At 41.3% G+C, this 16,464-nt stretch overlaps 1 protein-coding gene across 1 annotated transcript in view; it reads left to right on the forward strand.

The window, feature by feature from the left end:
* Positions 1 to 8,780: 8,780 nt before the first annotated feature.
* LOC128881585 (acetylcholinesterase) overlaps positions 8,781 to 16,464 on the forward strand; it is a 120,809-nt gene continuing 113,125 nt past the window's right edge. The window contains exon 1 of the mRNA XM_054132789.1: positions 8,781 to 10,226. Within this exon, the coding sequence (XP_053988764.1) occupies positions 9,098 to 10,226 (1,129 nt within the window). The 5' untranslated portion in view covers positions 8,781 to 9,097. The remainder of the gene's footprint in view (positions 10,227 to 16,464) is intronic.

The raw sequence follows: 16,464 nt of genomic DNA on the forward strand, positions 1-16,464 counted from the left end.
CCAGCACATGGCGAAGCCGTTATCCGGCTGAGTACGCGTCAGTTCCAATAATTAGTGAATCCTGATAATAGAGCCTCGCTCGAAAGCCCGCGGCGCTGGCATTTATTAGTCCAGCTAGCGATATTCCTCGTTGCGGTTTACAACCCTTTTCCTACGAGGAACACTGCTTCCTTACTGGGAGGTACTCCGAGGATGATTCGAATTGTGGTAACTATAAAAGAATAAGTTTTATATATATATCGCACGTGGCACACACAAGAAAAACTAAACAGGAACAGAAAGTATTACGTATTCTTTCATTAGGTGACACTAATCTGTAATATAATAAGGCGCGCAATTCAAAAGATATTATGCTTCTTTAACAGATGATGCGCTATGACGGTCGTGTTCTCGACGTCACACCGGAGTTAAAAATTTGCAACGCGTTTGTAATTGAAGAAACCGCGGAAGTATCATGGCGTCGTTAACGAGTACGACCTTCGACGCCGACGTCGCGAGAAAGCAGGAAGACTCCTCGAGGCGCAATTAGGATCGAGCCTACGCAGGACCGAGTCCGCGGAAACTGGGACAGAGTAAATAGGCAAAGGCACAAAGAGCTCGCCGGGAGTTCGCTAAAGAAACGGAAAATGAATCCTGGCCAATGCGAATTGGCTTTCTCGCGAAACCGTCAGGATCAATTGCACCCCGAGCTACATCGAACGAGAGGACTACGATATGCCTGCCAACCCTTTCATTGTTACGCCCAAAGGGATTCAGATGGTTCGATTCTAAACGGACCTAATTAGCGGATTCGTCGAATCGATAGTCGCCAGGTATGAATATCTACACTGCTGGACAAAATTACAAGTATTGTTCATTTATTTGTTAACGGTGCGTAGCTCGCAATTGGCTATACACCTGTTACATATAATACATTTACAACTGACATAGTAGACTTTGCCTGTTCGAATTTTCAGACTTTTTCAAGAATTTTTATTGGAGCGATAACAACAAGATTTGATTTGCATTGAAGTACATTAATGTATAAGTATTCACCTAGAAAATCGCTTTTTATTTTATTTCTTTCATTTTTACAAAAATGGCAGCTTGGCAGTAATGATCATCAGGTTGAGACTTGGGTTGTGAGTATAGATTCATCATAACAGAGATCAGATTGATCTCAAGATTCAAGCAATAAAATGAAGTTGATATGAAGTTTAATAAGATTCTTGTTTTAACAAGTGTTCGTATATCTTCAATACGTTATAAAAATCGATTTTTTTGCTGTAGTAACGTTAATTCTTCCTATATTGAAATATAATTGGTGTCCATTGGTTTTTGCCACCTCGAATATCATAGTATAATTGGTTTTCATGAAAAACTATTTAAAAACACCGAAACCTCGGTACGTGGTATTGAAGTAAAGGTATAAATACGAGATATACCGATTTACATTCAAACTCGGTTAAATTTCGACGCCGAAATAGTTACTTCCGCTTTTACCCTGAATGGCGGTCGGTTAGTCCGATCGCTACCTAGAGGTTCGCCAGAGTTTTCTATGTACAGACTAGGGCAGGAATGGCCGATGGCTTGTTTCAATTACATCGGTGACAGGCTAGGAACGAACGAGAGCCGCGTCGACATGGGAATCCCGGCTGGGGCCGAGGCTAGCGTTCGTCCTTGAACTTTAATTCCGTCCAACTACAGGCAGGTCCCGTGGTCCAGATTCGTTTCGATGATCGGTGGCGGTCGTGCACGTGGGACAGGTTTCCCTGTAAAATCGAGTCGACGATTTATACGATCGAAACGAGCCGATGTGCCGTGAATTGCATCCTGTAACAAGATGCGGGCCGCTTTTGCTCGTAATCATCGGAGTTACTTACAAATGGACTGTCGCGCAATTGCCAGCGGAAGTGACTCGTTGTCCCCTCGACCGAACCGACCAATCGTTAGTCTCTTGGTCCACGATCATTGCGGCCCAACGTGACCCGCCGATCAAGCGCGCGCGTTTCGTTACGTCTTCGTTTAAGACGTCGCGTCGCGTCGTTACGTGAAAGGATTCACCCTGGACATTTTCAGACAACAAAAGAAACGTCGCTAGCTTTCTAAATACACCGAGATCACGACGAACAGGATTCAGAATTCAAAGGAAAGAAAAGACAACTGCCGTGCGTAACCGGCACAAGGAAGTGAACGAACTACCAGTTGGGTAACTTTATTACCCGACTCGACAGTTAATCTAACTCGACAACATCGATGAACAACGCGACTGGGATCGAGTTAGAACTTGTTGATGCATTTAAATTTGGATTTTGAATTATTAGGTGTAGAAATTAATTCTGTGAATTTATATTCGATCGTTTCGTCAACTCGATGGCCATTACGGTGTATCCCGTGCACGAAGTTGAGTAGCTAAAAAATATCACTTATTGTTGCTTTCCTTGCAGATTATAAGCGTACTTTTGTTACGATAAATTATAAACCTTCCAAGTTCTCAATCCGATTACCATTATAATCCTATGCAAGCATATGTAGCCAAGGAATTTTAAAACTATTGGCTTGACGAGAAAATAAACGTTTCTGCTGTTAAGAAATCATTTAAACGATAGCGTAACAGTTTCGTATGAAAAAATTGAATTCTTCGTTGTCGCAAAAGTTGCAATGTATTTACACGTTACCGCAAAATATTAAGCAAAAGATACGTAAGTTATTGCACGATTTTAAATCAAAATGGCAAGTAATTTTCAGAAAAGACCAAGAACAAGAGCGACTACTAGACTAACTAGAGTTCCAAACTGTCCTTACACTTTCGATATCGATTTCTAATTAACGGCATACATATCATTATCGAACAAGATTCGAGTTTTTTTAAACGACCAAAGTGGTTTAACCCCTTAATTCGCGTTTCCTTCGTATCGTGTCTCTCGCGATAAGTTTTATCTCAGTTAGCGGAGCGATCATGTTTGTGGTTCGCGCGACGAACACAAGACGCTCGTAATTGCAACGTAGCGACCGCGAGCTGTACCTCCGCTCCGTCTGGGCGGTTACGTACGGTTACTTGGAAACTTCTTACTAAATAGTCGACCAAAACACGAAGCATTTGCCCTGCACTTGCGAATAAATCAGACTTCTCTCCCACGAAACGTATCAAACCGCCTCGAAATAATTGGGCAACTTTCAGCGTGGAAATTGCTTAAAAGTTTCGCTCGCTTACGACTCGTGCGCGCTTACTTAACAATAACGAGACGCCTGTCGCTAATTACTTCCGTTTCGAGGACTTGGGAAAGGCTTTCAGACGAATGCTACCGAGTCGAACTGGACAAGACTCCATCGTCCCCAGGAGTGGAAAATCTGGTTCGAACCCTTTTCAAATGGTCTTTATTTGTGTTCAATAAATAAACAAAATATCGGTATAGCTATTTTTTAACGCTAGGGCTATGGAGATTTAAACCATCTACGCTACATTGTTTGCTCATTTTAGAAATGTACTTTCCAAGACTTTTGATCACGTTTTCTTGAGGTGATCAATGAAGTTTCTTCGGTGTCTTAAAATGGCGAGTCAGAAGGTTTATGTTTCATAGATCGAAACAAAGTTTCTCTTTGGCCCCAAAAAACTGATACAGTGGGTGTAGAACGTATTCGTACACCGATCAATTTCCCGAAAAACTATCGTGTGAAATTGTAGTTTCTTAACTTCTTCTTTTATAATCAATGATATTTTACACATTGTCGGAAATCTTTAAGATTCCCCTTTTTTTCATCGTCCTAGGTCGTCCTATTAATTCGATAAATGTTAATAAAATATGCGAACGGAAGAAACGAAATGATGTCAACAGTTTCGAATATCTCAACTGTGAGTTGACGGTCCGGGGGAAGGTCTAGATCCTGTTCCAGTTCACCGGGAACTGGCGTCCCCGTCCTGTCGGTCCTGATCAGTCCTGGAAAGAAGCTGAAGCGTAACCTGCGCTAGGTCGGTGGGAGTTTGCCAGCAGGTGGCAGGTTCACCGCGTATCGATTTCTTACGAATCCAGCCGGGCTTGGAATCGCTATAGGTCTGCTCTCGACTAAAACAGCCCCGAAGCGATCCCTCTCGACGTATCTCGCACCTGTCGCGCTGCCTGCGAGTCTCTCCTCGACTCTCATCCACGAGGATGACGATAATACGCTATGGTGGTCATCGATGACAGCCGCGTTCCATTTAAAATATATCTTCGAGCAGGATAGATAGACTGTGGATGTTTATGCATTTATGGCGAATGATGTGTAACGTTCACAAATACAAAAATACCTAAAGTATCAACAAGAATGTATATGTTGTAGCGTTTAGAAGATAAGACATACATTTATGTTTCGATTCTTTGTCTGTATCTGTAAAAATACGATTTTGCATAAACATCCGTGGTCGAGTAATTAAATTGTAAATACAAACGTACCCGGTGATAATTTTACTACTAGTGGAACTCCAACTAAAGTAGCATAACTAAAGAGAATTACGTGTAAAATTTCCATATAAACGTTGCAATACAAACGATATTATAATATGTATCGTTGTTATATGTATATAACGACTGTTTTTCGGATCTATCTTCGAATTTAAGATGTAAATTTCAAGTTTTCAACGTTACGAGATGATCTGAACCGTTATCATTTTTTGACCAAACCACCTTAAACATACTTTACAATATTTAATAATCTTTCACGGTGACCCGTAGTATATATTTTTTTTAGAATTTATATTTAATCCTCGATCCCCATCCCTGTGATATCAGATTCGTAATTCGAGTGGCAAGGAACCCTTATAGATCAAATTTCACGTGGATCTGAAAACTATTTCTAGTTTTACCCGGTTCGGGGGATTTTTCCTTTTCATGCTTCGGTTAGATTAGAGAGGGAAAACGAGCGTGGCGAAATGTACTGTTGATACTGGAGACGAGAAGGTGAAAATAAAAAAATTGGACAGAGAAGATCGTTCAGGCCTGACACGGCTTCGGCGGCTAAGGTAATAGAATGTTCTGCTTCTGGATCCATCGACAAGAGATGGAATAGCCAATTAATCACTGTAAAAATATTGGACAGCCGTGGTCGTCCGATCGACCATCTAATCGATGTCATTCAACGAATTACGATCGAAGGCGACTCGCTTCGAGTGCGCACTCCAATTCGATGTATCAGAAAATTTGCGAAAGTCGATATACATAGAATACAGAATAGATATACAAGGTGGAGGAATATCTTCGTTATTTATGGATCTATGATAAACATCTATCAGACAAAGTCGCTCTGTTCGAAGGAGCGTATGTAATACAATGGTACCATATTTTCTCAAGGTTATTTTTTAATGAGATTTCAAGATCACTGGTATTTTTTTTTAATGGTATGAGTATTTTCATTATTGTAATCTTGTAGCTGATAAAAAGACAAATTCAAACGTGTATAATATGTTGACTTTCAGACGACCTTGCAAGAAGTTATTCTTAACAAATCGCACTCTAAACGTATACAATCATCTGAACGTCAATATTATTATACATGTATGAATTTGTTATTTTATCAGCTACAAGATTAGTAGAACGAAATCACCTCATTTCGCTTCGAGAAACACAAATTATTTCGAGATTTCGGGAAATACAATACGACCTCGTGATAATTATTTTTTCTTTAAGAAAAAGTCAGATTTGAACGGTTTATCCAACGAATGTCCACTAATCACTACGAATTTGACTGTTTTCGAGCACGCAGGATCGAGCATTTCAGGGTCCCCTGGGGCAATGGGTTCAAAAGCCTCTCGCACGTCGCATGAAGCTCCCTTCCATAAAACGTTAGAATGACAATACCATTATTATCCGAGAAGCGAGCTCGAATTGCGGCGCGGCGATCCAATACAGAGCATGACCAGAGGGAGAGAGGAGCGGTTGGCATAATAAACAACAGATCCCGATCCCCTGGACCAGAGATACGAACTAGCTATATAGGTTCTGTTTCTATCTGCCGGCAGGGGCGATGGGATTAACTCGCGCTGGCCTCTCTAAAGAAACCCATTAGAGACGCTGCGATTAGAACAAAAGAGTTCCGGCCGCGAATAGGAAACAAGGGAATGGATAACAGCGGCGTAGTCGCAAGGAATATGTCAGCTTCTTCTTTTTCTTTTCGATTCGAAGAGTATCGTTTCATTGACGAGTAGGAAAGACTGGAGTCAATTGAGAAATGGGTCGGTAGAAACAAGTGTGCCGAATATACAGTGTGTCCCAGAATTAGTGTAAGAGCCGGAAATTAGGGGCTAGGTGAGGCAATTCTGAACCACAATTTCCTTTGAAAAAATGTCGGATTGTACTTCGTTTTTGAATTATTAACGAGAAACCACCGACCAATCACAGCGCCCGAGTAGCGCGCGTTCAGCTGCGAGAGGCTGACCCCGAGCGTCCTAATTTAAAAACGAAGCACCATCCGACATTTTTGCAAAGGAACTTGTAGTTCAAAATCGCCTACCCCCCGTTTCCGTTTCTTACACTAATTCTGGGACACCCTGTATAGCTAAATAAAACACACACGTTTTAACGTATCAAGTTTCAAAAGTTCATGTCAAGTACTTTAGCTGCACAGATACGATGAAAATTGTCTCAAAATTGGTAAAAAAAAAATTTACTAAATCGACCTGATGTATAGTATTACACGTGACTTGTAAACAAATTGTGACAATTGACAATTTCCGAAAATCTTGCATGGAGACGTATACATGAATGTCAAGAGCTCTAGCTACAAAAATAACATAAAAATTGTTTCGAAACTGGTAAAAAGAAAAGAGTACTCCTTAAGATGCAAGAGTTAAGTGGTACACTTTTTATGTACGTATACATCTAGAAATTTGGCTACAGCCATCTATTAATAAAATCCGCAATTACTGGTGATTCTTTAGGGTGGTGTTTAAGAAAAAATTCGACGGTTAAAGAACCAGGTCCACCCTAACGCGATACTTACAAGATCCCCAGCAGAGTCACGAATGAGGGACGATTCGTTATAGGGGAGTAGGGCGGAAGTGTGGAATACGTGAGGAACGTGGTCGGTTATACGGTCGCTTTTTTTTCCAGGATTCTCGAGGGTGTTCGCAAGAAGGAGAAGGAAACTTATCATCTGGTCCAGGGAGTCGAGATGCATCTATCGAGAGTAGATCGCAATTGCAATCGCGAATGTGACGTTAGGTATGCAGTTTGCGTCTCGACCGGTCTTCCCACTAATAACATTACGCATTCCGGATGTCTTTGCATGCTGCGCGGCTTAGATTCGACTCGGGCGAAGTATCGAACATCGAACGGGGACCCTGAATGACATATTCGCAAGGGGAATTTGGTGTTTTCGTAGAATTTTATCAGGTTGGTGAATACGAAATATCGTTTTTCCAGTGTTTCAATCGCTCGGGCCAGTAACATTCATTTTAATCTACTCTGTTACCAAATGATTGTAATCATATTAAAGAGGAAGAAATACAGCGTGTCCCAGCCTAAGTGATACGGGGCTCTAACTCCAAAACTGCAAAATTTCAAATATGGAAATTACGTGGTAAAATGGGGATTGTGTTTCAGCGAGAAGGAATTTTTGACTTTGTTATTTAACGAGATATGATGGTCAAGTTTTGTTTTTCAAATGGAACTATGTATTTTTTTTTAGACCATGTGATAGCACTTTTCAAGACGAATTCATTCGGCTTTAATGTATACACGGTCTGTCTAAAAAGAAACCGAACTTTTGCTATAAAAAGAAAAAATTGGAATTTTCAATTTTGGGAAAAGAAAATAATCGCAGGGAGACAGATCAGGCGAGTAGGGTGAATGATCCAAGGTAACAATGCCAATTCCAATGAAAGGGACACATTATAGCAATATTTCGGAGATTCAGGCCGCTGTAACCGCCGTACTAAACGGGCTACCAAAACAAGAGCTGCAAAGGTCCTTCGAAATGTTACTTACGCGGTCTACACGCTGTCTTGATTTGTCATTATTTTGAGTAAATAAACGCGTGTGCAAAAACTTTACTTGTACTTTTTTCTTTTTATAGCAAAAGTTCGGCTTCTTTTTAGACAGGCCGTGTATACATTAAAGCTTAATGAATTCGTCTTGAAAAGTGCTATCGCATGGTGTAACAAAAAAAAATACATAGTTCCATTTGAAAAACAAAACTTGACCATCATATCTCGTTAAATAACAAAGTCAAAAATTCCATCTCGCTGAAACACGATCCCCATTTTACCACGCAATTTCCATATTTGAAATTTTGCAGTTTTGGAGTTAGAGCTCCGTATCATTTAGGCTGGGACACCCTGTACAACAGTTCTCTTGAAACAGTTATTTTTGGCACTTGTCCAACCCCTGGCCAAATTTCGTAATTTTCGAACGTCCTCCTTTCGTCCAGTGCATGATCGTTAGGACTCTAGAGCGAGGTTCATCGCGAGCCCCGAGTTCGTCCAAGTCGAAATTGCTCGAAAACTCGCAACAAAGCGAATCGAATGGCTATCGCTAGATAGGGGCGCGAGGCGTGCGCCGCAAACACTCTGGTCTCTCCACCGTCACATCCAGCACTACCACCACTACCAGCCACCCACCGCCACCAGCACCAGCATCGCGAGCCATCGGCGCACCTCTACTTCGAGCCACCTCTACCACCTCGATCAGTCGACCCCGTGCAACGCGGCTCGTCGGCCGCCGCGCGAAAACTCACCCTGCGTCTGCTTGCGTGTGCGATATCTCGTTTCTTTCCCCTGTGGTTCCGCGACGATCCGATCGTTCCACCGATCCTGATACATACGTTCTCCTAGCGTTGAAATCCGAAATCGCGACAACTCCGTAGCGGGGTCCAACCCCTGGCCAGTTACCAGGCCCCGAAACGACCGAAGGATAAAAACGTGAAGACTCGGTGATTCAACGCGCGTGCGTGCGCGAGTTGGTGCGTGTGCCTCGAAAGGTCACGGTGAATTAGAAGACGTAGATACACGGGGAGACGGCGTGGTTAGAGAGTGGCGGCCAACAGAGAGGATTCCGCGCAAAAGCCGGCTTCACGGCCAGTCCCCCACTCGCTAACTTGTTGAGTCTCTCTCGGGCAGGTGTGTGCCCCGGTAAACCCCGGAACAATGACGAACAGGCTCTCGGTTTTGCTTCTTTTGATCCTCCACGGGTCAGGGTCGGCCAGAGCCGACGTCGCGGCACAGAGGACCAACGTGCACAACGATCCTCTGGTGGTCGAGACCACCAGTGGCCTGGTTCGCGGATTCTCGCGCATGGTGGTGGACAGAGAGGTTCATATCTTCTATGGGATTCCGTTCGCCAAGCCTCCGATAGGACCTCTTCGATTCAGGAAGCCTCTTCCTATAGAACCCTGGCATGGTGTGCTGAACGCCACCGTTTTACCAAACAGCTGCTACCAGGAGAGGTACGAGTACTTCCCCGGGTTCCCGGGCGAGGAGATGTGGAATCCCAACACCAACATCTCCGAGGACTGCCTCTACTTGAACATCTGGGTACCGCAGAAGCTACGTTTGCGACACAAGGGCTCTGAGCCACCCAACAACGGCGACAGGAACGGTGTGCCGTTGCTGGTCTGGATATACGGCGGAGGATTCATGAGCGGCACCGCCACTCTGGACGTCTACGACTCGGACATCATGGCAGCTAATAGCAATGTCATAATCGCCTCCATGCAGTACAGGGTTGGAGCGTTTGGGTTTCTCTATCTGAACAAGCATTTCGCCAACAGCGAGGAGGCTCCTGGGAACATGGGACTCTGGGACCAGGCTCTGGCCCTCAGGTGGCTACGAGACAACGCTAAGGCGTTCGGAGGAGATCCGGATCGCATCACCATCTTCGGAGAGTCCGCCGGTGGCAGCTCCGTGTCCCTTCACCTGATCTCGCCCGTCACTCGCGGATTGGTGCGTCGTGGGATCCTCCAGAGCGGGACTTTGAACGCACCCTGGAGTTACATGACCGGAGAAAGGGCAAACGAAGTGGCCAAGTCGTTGGTCGACGATTGCGGATGCAACTCGAGCATGCTGCAGGAGAATCCAGCCAGAGTGATGGCCTGCATGAGGTCCGTCGACGCTAAATCCATCTCTGTGCAACAGTGGAACAGCTACTCCGGAATTCTTGGCTTTCCATCCGCGCCTACCATCGACGGGATATTCCTGCCCAAGGAACCGCTGGATTTGTTAAGGGAGGCGGATTTCAAAGATACGGAAATACTCATCGGGAACAACAAGAACGAGGGTGAGTGATTTCTTTTTTTTTCAATTGCTCGGTAGCGGCGAATGGTGATCCTCGAGGTTCTAGCGACCCTCGGACTTACCTGTCCGAGTTTCGCGAGTTTACGAGCCTTTGGTGGAAGTTTGGTGGCGGAGTTCGTTTAACGATGAACTTTTCGAAAGTATCAGAAATGTAATTCCCGGTTAGACACGTTCTTACGACGAGACAGGCCGATGCTGGGGAGCTCGGAGGTCGGAGCTCGAACCAGGCCAAGTGTCGCGGGAATTTCGTTCGAAATGGTCGTTGAATCTGGTACAGTAGGACCTTGATTATCCGAACCTTCTGTTATTCAGATGATCCAGAGTCGGAATACATTGCAGATTTTATACATTTATGGCGTACAGTGATGTTAGGTTTGCCCCAAAAGTTTCTTTCGTTTTATTAGGAAGTGATTCGTGCACGAATTTTTTAGAGACAAAGTTGTATAATTATATTAATACTTTGCCGATTGGTAATCAGCTACGTGAACCTGGCACCCGACTTTTCAAAAATTAATTTTTTTTTTATAGAAAATGATAGTATTTGGTCTGTACTTGATTGTACCGCCAATAGTTTCGTTTGTACCTTCATCAATTAATAATTAAAAATTTCAAAAAATGGTCAGCACTCGACATTGAGATTTTTGAAAACTGTTTTTTCCCTATTCTTTAGAATCGTTTGTACCCATTTTCGTACCACTTTTCGTTTCGCGTGTACCTCAATAGTTTAACTTTTATAATTCAACCGTATCAACAATTGCTTGTGAAATTTTAAAGACAACATAGAGTGTTGGGATTATGATAATGCCGTTCGAAACAGAACTTGTTTACTAGATTTGCATTAACAAGTGTTTTATAAAAGCAGAAAGAGCCAGTTGCACCCGACTCCAGTTTGCAAGAGACCTAAACAATGTAAATAAAATAAAAGCCAACACGTTGTTAACGAAAAACTAGAATAAAAGTGGAATAAAATGCCTGCAACAACAATATTTCCAAAAGTTTGGAACCGCCCCTCTGTTTGATGTTTTTATAACATCAGTTTCTGGTATCGCGTGACAGAATCGAGACTGTAGAAAACATTTATTTTAAATACCAAAGGTGATTGGTTTGTTAAATTTTTTTTTTAATGGAACACATTCCAGAATCACAGGAGAAAAAATAAGTCATCGTCATTCGATATTTGATCGGGTTTATTAATGAATTTTTATTGTTCATTTATTTTTAACGATTCATTCAATTGTGTAATTATAATTAAATTCAATTTATGATTTATGAAAGCAAGCTATTGCTTATCAATACTGTAAACATTTTATTGCAACTTATCGATCGAACCACTTTATTTTCGATTAATTAAATTTTATTGAATCGAAATATGCACCAAATGTTCATCGAGTGTTCGCTCCTAAAGAGATATTAAGCATTGCACTTGATGTTTATCAAATTCAGCGCTCTTACCTTAATTACTTTGAGGATAAGCACTGCTTCTCGATCGACGAATTCTAAGTTTTTTATAATGACATTTAAGCCAGTTGTTCATGAATTCATTTAACGGGGGATGTTAACGAAACTTCACTTGAATGTTCTTTGATTAAATATGAACCATGATAGACTCTTATTGGAGTGGACATAGATTGTCACGTGAATTTTTCCAATTTAAATGAAAATGCAATTTAGGAACTTGATTTATTGTGGACGTATGCGACAGCAGCAAGACTGTACTTTTACGAAAGTTTCCAATTATATTTTTGAACGTGCTCGTCTCGAGACAACCACCTTAAATTGTGGAAGAAGTCTTAAAGTCCAAACAAACGCCGCGCCACATGATACTTATAATATACTGTAGATAGTCGAATAATTGACCACGTTGATGAATAACGAGTTAAACGAAGATCAACTAGATAAAAGTTTGAGAGGAAGCTAACCTACAAACAACAACTCGAGGCCTTGCAGCGGACACAGCAGTTGCTCCTATGACAGTTTCTCGACACCTAACCACAATAGGGGAGATGAGACAATTGGACAAGTGGGACCCACACCAATTGACGGGTGATCAACAACGGAGACGGTTGAAGGTGTGTTCGTCGCCCAACCCGTTACCGTCCACATCAATTTTGATATTTCATTTCAGTAGATCCACGCTGAATTCATTTGTTTTCACTCCCACCTGCTTTACGTTCCGTTTCAGATTCTATTAAATCAGATTTGTAATATCGATTTTTATAATGCATCAAATTTTCAACATGTTTCTACATTGAATTATGATTAAAATTGAAACGGGCCCGCATGACTTATGTTTGATCAAGAGAAGTTTTGTTCGAATCCTCGATTAAATCCATCCACGGTACGACTACCTTGAAACAAAGTTGGCCTAGAAGAAACTAACAATAAGAAAACAATTAGAACGCTAAGGTTTGTTCGTATCGACTACGTGCGTCGATCAACAAAAATGGCGAATGCTGGGAGTTTATCGGTCCAATTTCAAGTCGCGTAAACGTCGCTCGTTCACATCCGTTACGTAACAATCCCGGTTCAATCCGATGAACGTCTGTCTGTGCCGACGCGAAACAATGGTTTCGGTGTATTGTTTGTCAGACAACGCTTGAAACCTATTCATTATTGGTTCGTGGACCGTCTTTCTCGTTAATGAAAAGCTCTGTGGCGCAACGCAGCTGCGTTTTACCGCGAACGGAAATTATTTTGCCCGGTTTTCTTGAAAGCGTACCCACTCTAGCTGATTAACCTTTCCGATCTAAATGCCTCGGGGACCTGGTTCGATCCGCTACAGGTCCCAATCGACAGCTTCGTCGCGAACTAAAGGCCACCGACGTCGACGTGTTTAGAAACGTGCAGGTGCACTTACAAATCCTAGAGAATTTCGGTAGTAGCTACTCAAGGGGAACTAGCACATATACACTATGGAGCCAGTATAGAACTATAGCACCATCTATATTTTTAAATGTTTCAGACTTCTAACTAGAAATTAAAATTACTCATTCATACGATTCTACTCCCATTGATCGATGTTTTAATAAAATCGTACACAAACGTTAAGCAGCAGTCATTAAAACGAATGACAAATCAACAAAATATTAGCGTTACGATAAATTAAAGTAATATTTCGTGAAATTTTCACCCCTAAAAATAGTACCGTGTTATTGAAAATGTACTGTTCGTAAGTACATGTGCGCAATAATGTTATAGAGTTCAGACAGTGTACTTACGTATATTATAGCCATCGATATCACACTTAACGTGTGAAACAAACAGGAATAGAGTAGTACGCACTCCAAACTTAAAAGAAATAAAAAAAAAAGTCACACGAATTATATGATATCATATAATACGAAATAATTGGAAAAGCGTAAGCGCTCGAGTTGTTTATGTAAGTCAAGTGGCACGATAAAGGAATCAGTCGACTACAGCGTCGATTAGCCGGAAATATGTCATCTTGAGGATCGTTCTTTAACTTAAAGGCGAGCAACCGTTAATAGCTGTTTTTCGCTTGGATAAGTCGAGTTAATTAAGCAGTTCTCCTCGTTCCGTTTCCATGGCGCATCGCAGCCTAAATCGAACGGCCTTTGTATCCCAGGGGAAAAGCACCTCGTTGCGCGGGAAAAGTTTCTCGCCGGGATCGAGGGCTCCAAGTAATTCGTGACGATTTTAAGCGACGCTTTGAACGCGCGAGTGAGTACGATTTGATCGTTGATCGTCGATAAAGTGGTTCGTTTTATGGCTACGGAAAGTGCACTTCGAGAAACTCTTGTAAAAGTCTAAATTTGCCTCTTTATAAAAATCTATCGACCGGGCCTTGGAATATTAACATTATTCGAGAGGGTGTTCTGTTTGGAGGCAAAATAAAATATTAGGCGTAGAAATTAATTCTGGGTCTTTATGTTCTATTATTTATTATTTTTCTGTAACTGTAGTTTAAGTTTACTCGTCATTTGTTACGTTAAAATACCAATTTTCTAAGTTCTCGATCTGATAACCCGAGTCTCAACCTGATGACCACTACAATTTATCTACATACATGTACTACATATAGAACATATTGGACGAAATATTGGAACAGAGCTAATGGCATAACATTAAGTAATGGTAAAAGTACTTATTTATATCTTTTTCATTTAAAATTTCTTTCGCAGTGTTGAAATGAAAAATTGTTTTCTGGTCCTATTTTATAGCGGAGAGAACGCTATCTGGTCGTTTAGATACGCTAATTAATCACGGCGCGACATACACATTTAACTTATTCACTGCCAGCTACGAGATATCTCGCAGTTTACGCTACAAGTTTAGATTTAATTAAAAAAAATTATTAGAAAGGACGAACGAAAGTTTTGTGTATCTAATTTACTTTACTTAAAAGAACGACAAATTTAACATTGCTATTTGTTATCAAATAAATAACTTAGATCACACATTCGTATTAAATCTTGGCCTCCAAAGCATATCGCTCTAAATTTGCCTGACAGGGAATGGATTAAATTGTTGCTTGTTTACGATCAATCGTTTCTCGTTATTGAATTAATGCTAAGTATACAATTAAATATTATTTAATTCTTGTTACCATGATTACCTGTTCAGTAATTTTAAATTCAGTTTAAAAATATGAGGAACCATTAATTTCGAGGGATGTAGCATAGCATAGATATGCCGCATTGTATGCTCACTCGCATCGGTAATTTGACCCATTCAATACCCGGCTCGATACGACATCTTGGTCCTGACACCTGAGTAAATTCGCAATGCGGTTGACAATTGAATGTTCCTGTATCTGTGTGTTTCCGGATCGCTTAATGATAACTTCGTGAACCGTTTATGCGCTGTAATTTACCGGCAGGCGTCTTCCTCGATAATTTATTTATCCACCATCGACCGCTACTGTTGGAAATTTCGACTAGAAAAATCATTTTTTATTTGTTTTAATTTTCGTAGATTTTGTATCTCTTTTTCATTTCATTTCATTTAAAATACTATTAAAATTAATATTTATGTTCAATTTTATTCAAACTTGTTTAGGAACCAATGTTTATGTGTTTAAAACACTCAATCCTATTTAAAATTCTATTAAAATCATACACATAACAGAATACAAACAACGCATATGGCCTTCAATGTGCGTTAATGCTCGAGCTAAATATAAGATATGTATCGAGAGAACGTCGCAATTCTCAGCCAGTTTCTCCGTGTCCCAATCTTTCAGCCTGCTTAGTTTGGTTCGATACCGCGAAGAAGCGACAAGGGGTTCATGCATAAATCATGTCGAAGTGGACATCTTTTTCTTCCCCGTAAATTGATTCGATTGCCGTGGAAACGTCCCCCGATGCGCGGAGAGCGGGGGTGCAGCCGTCCACGGACTTTTCAATAATTCAGGATACTTCCGGCTGTGCGCGGGAAATTTATATTCTACGGCACGTTTCCGCGTTCCGAGCCTTAAGAAAATAGGAAAAGGACCAATTGAACGCTCTAGACGAGAGGGTGTCGTCGTCAGCAGTTTCATTCGCTTGAAATTGGTCCAAATTGAGCCATTCTCTTTCCGAAAAAATTCACATAGACGTATACACTTGGCCGTGGATCGAGTGGGCATGCGCAGTAATATGCAGGGTAGAAATTAATTCTGTGCCTTTCCAAGGTAAATTACTATTTAATTATGAAGAAAAAACTATACAACTATTAATTATTAACTACCACAACCATCAACCATCACAATGGCCACAATCATCAATTGTAATAGGTGTGAATCGTTAGATTCGAGCGAATTAATGCAGTAATCGTAACAGTCACACCATTTATAACAATCGGTACCAATTACAATAACCACTAGACTGCGGATCTTTATGCATTTATAGGAAATGTGCAAGAAACTACAAAATGCAAACAATATGCAAGAATATAATAAAGATTGAAAGTAAAGTTCATGTTATAATATTTGCAGAATAAAATAAATTCTGCGAAGGAATTAATATAAATTTTGCATCTGGTTCAGCTAAACAAATGTGCATACTTACTGCGAGTGAATTTTTCGAGTGCTCTCTGAACGACGGGAAATTGAAACACGGAATTTGTTTAATTGATTCGCCGGCGTCAGAGGAGAAATTAAGAATTCAGTTGTGGGAACGAGAAGCACGGAGAGCGGAAACGCGAAGTATTTTCCGCGGTTGGGCAATTTTGTTTCTCCGAGAGGGGAAGTTCGTCGTTTCGCGAAACTTCGGAAATTCCAG

The sequence above is a fragment of the Hylaeus volcanicus genome, chromosome 8, assembly GCF_026283585.1.
Source record: "Hylaeus volcanicus isolate JK05 chromosome 8, UHH_iyHylVolc1.0_haploid, whole genome shotgun sequence".
Lineage (NCBI taxonomy): Eukaryota > Metazoa > Arthropoda > Insecta > Hymenoptera > Colletidae > Hylaeus > Hylaeus volcanicus.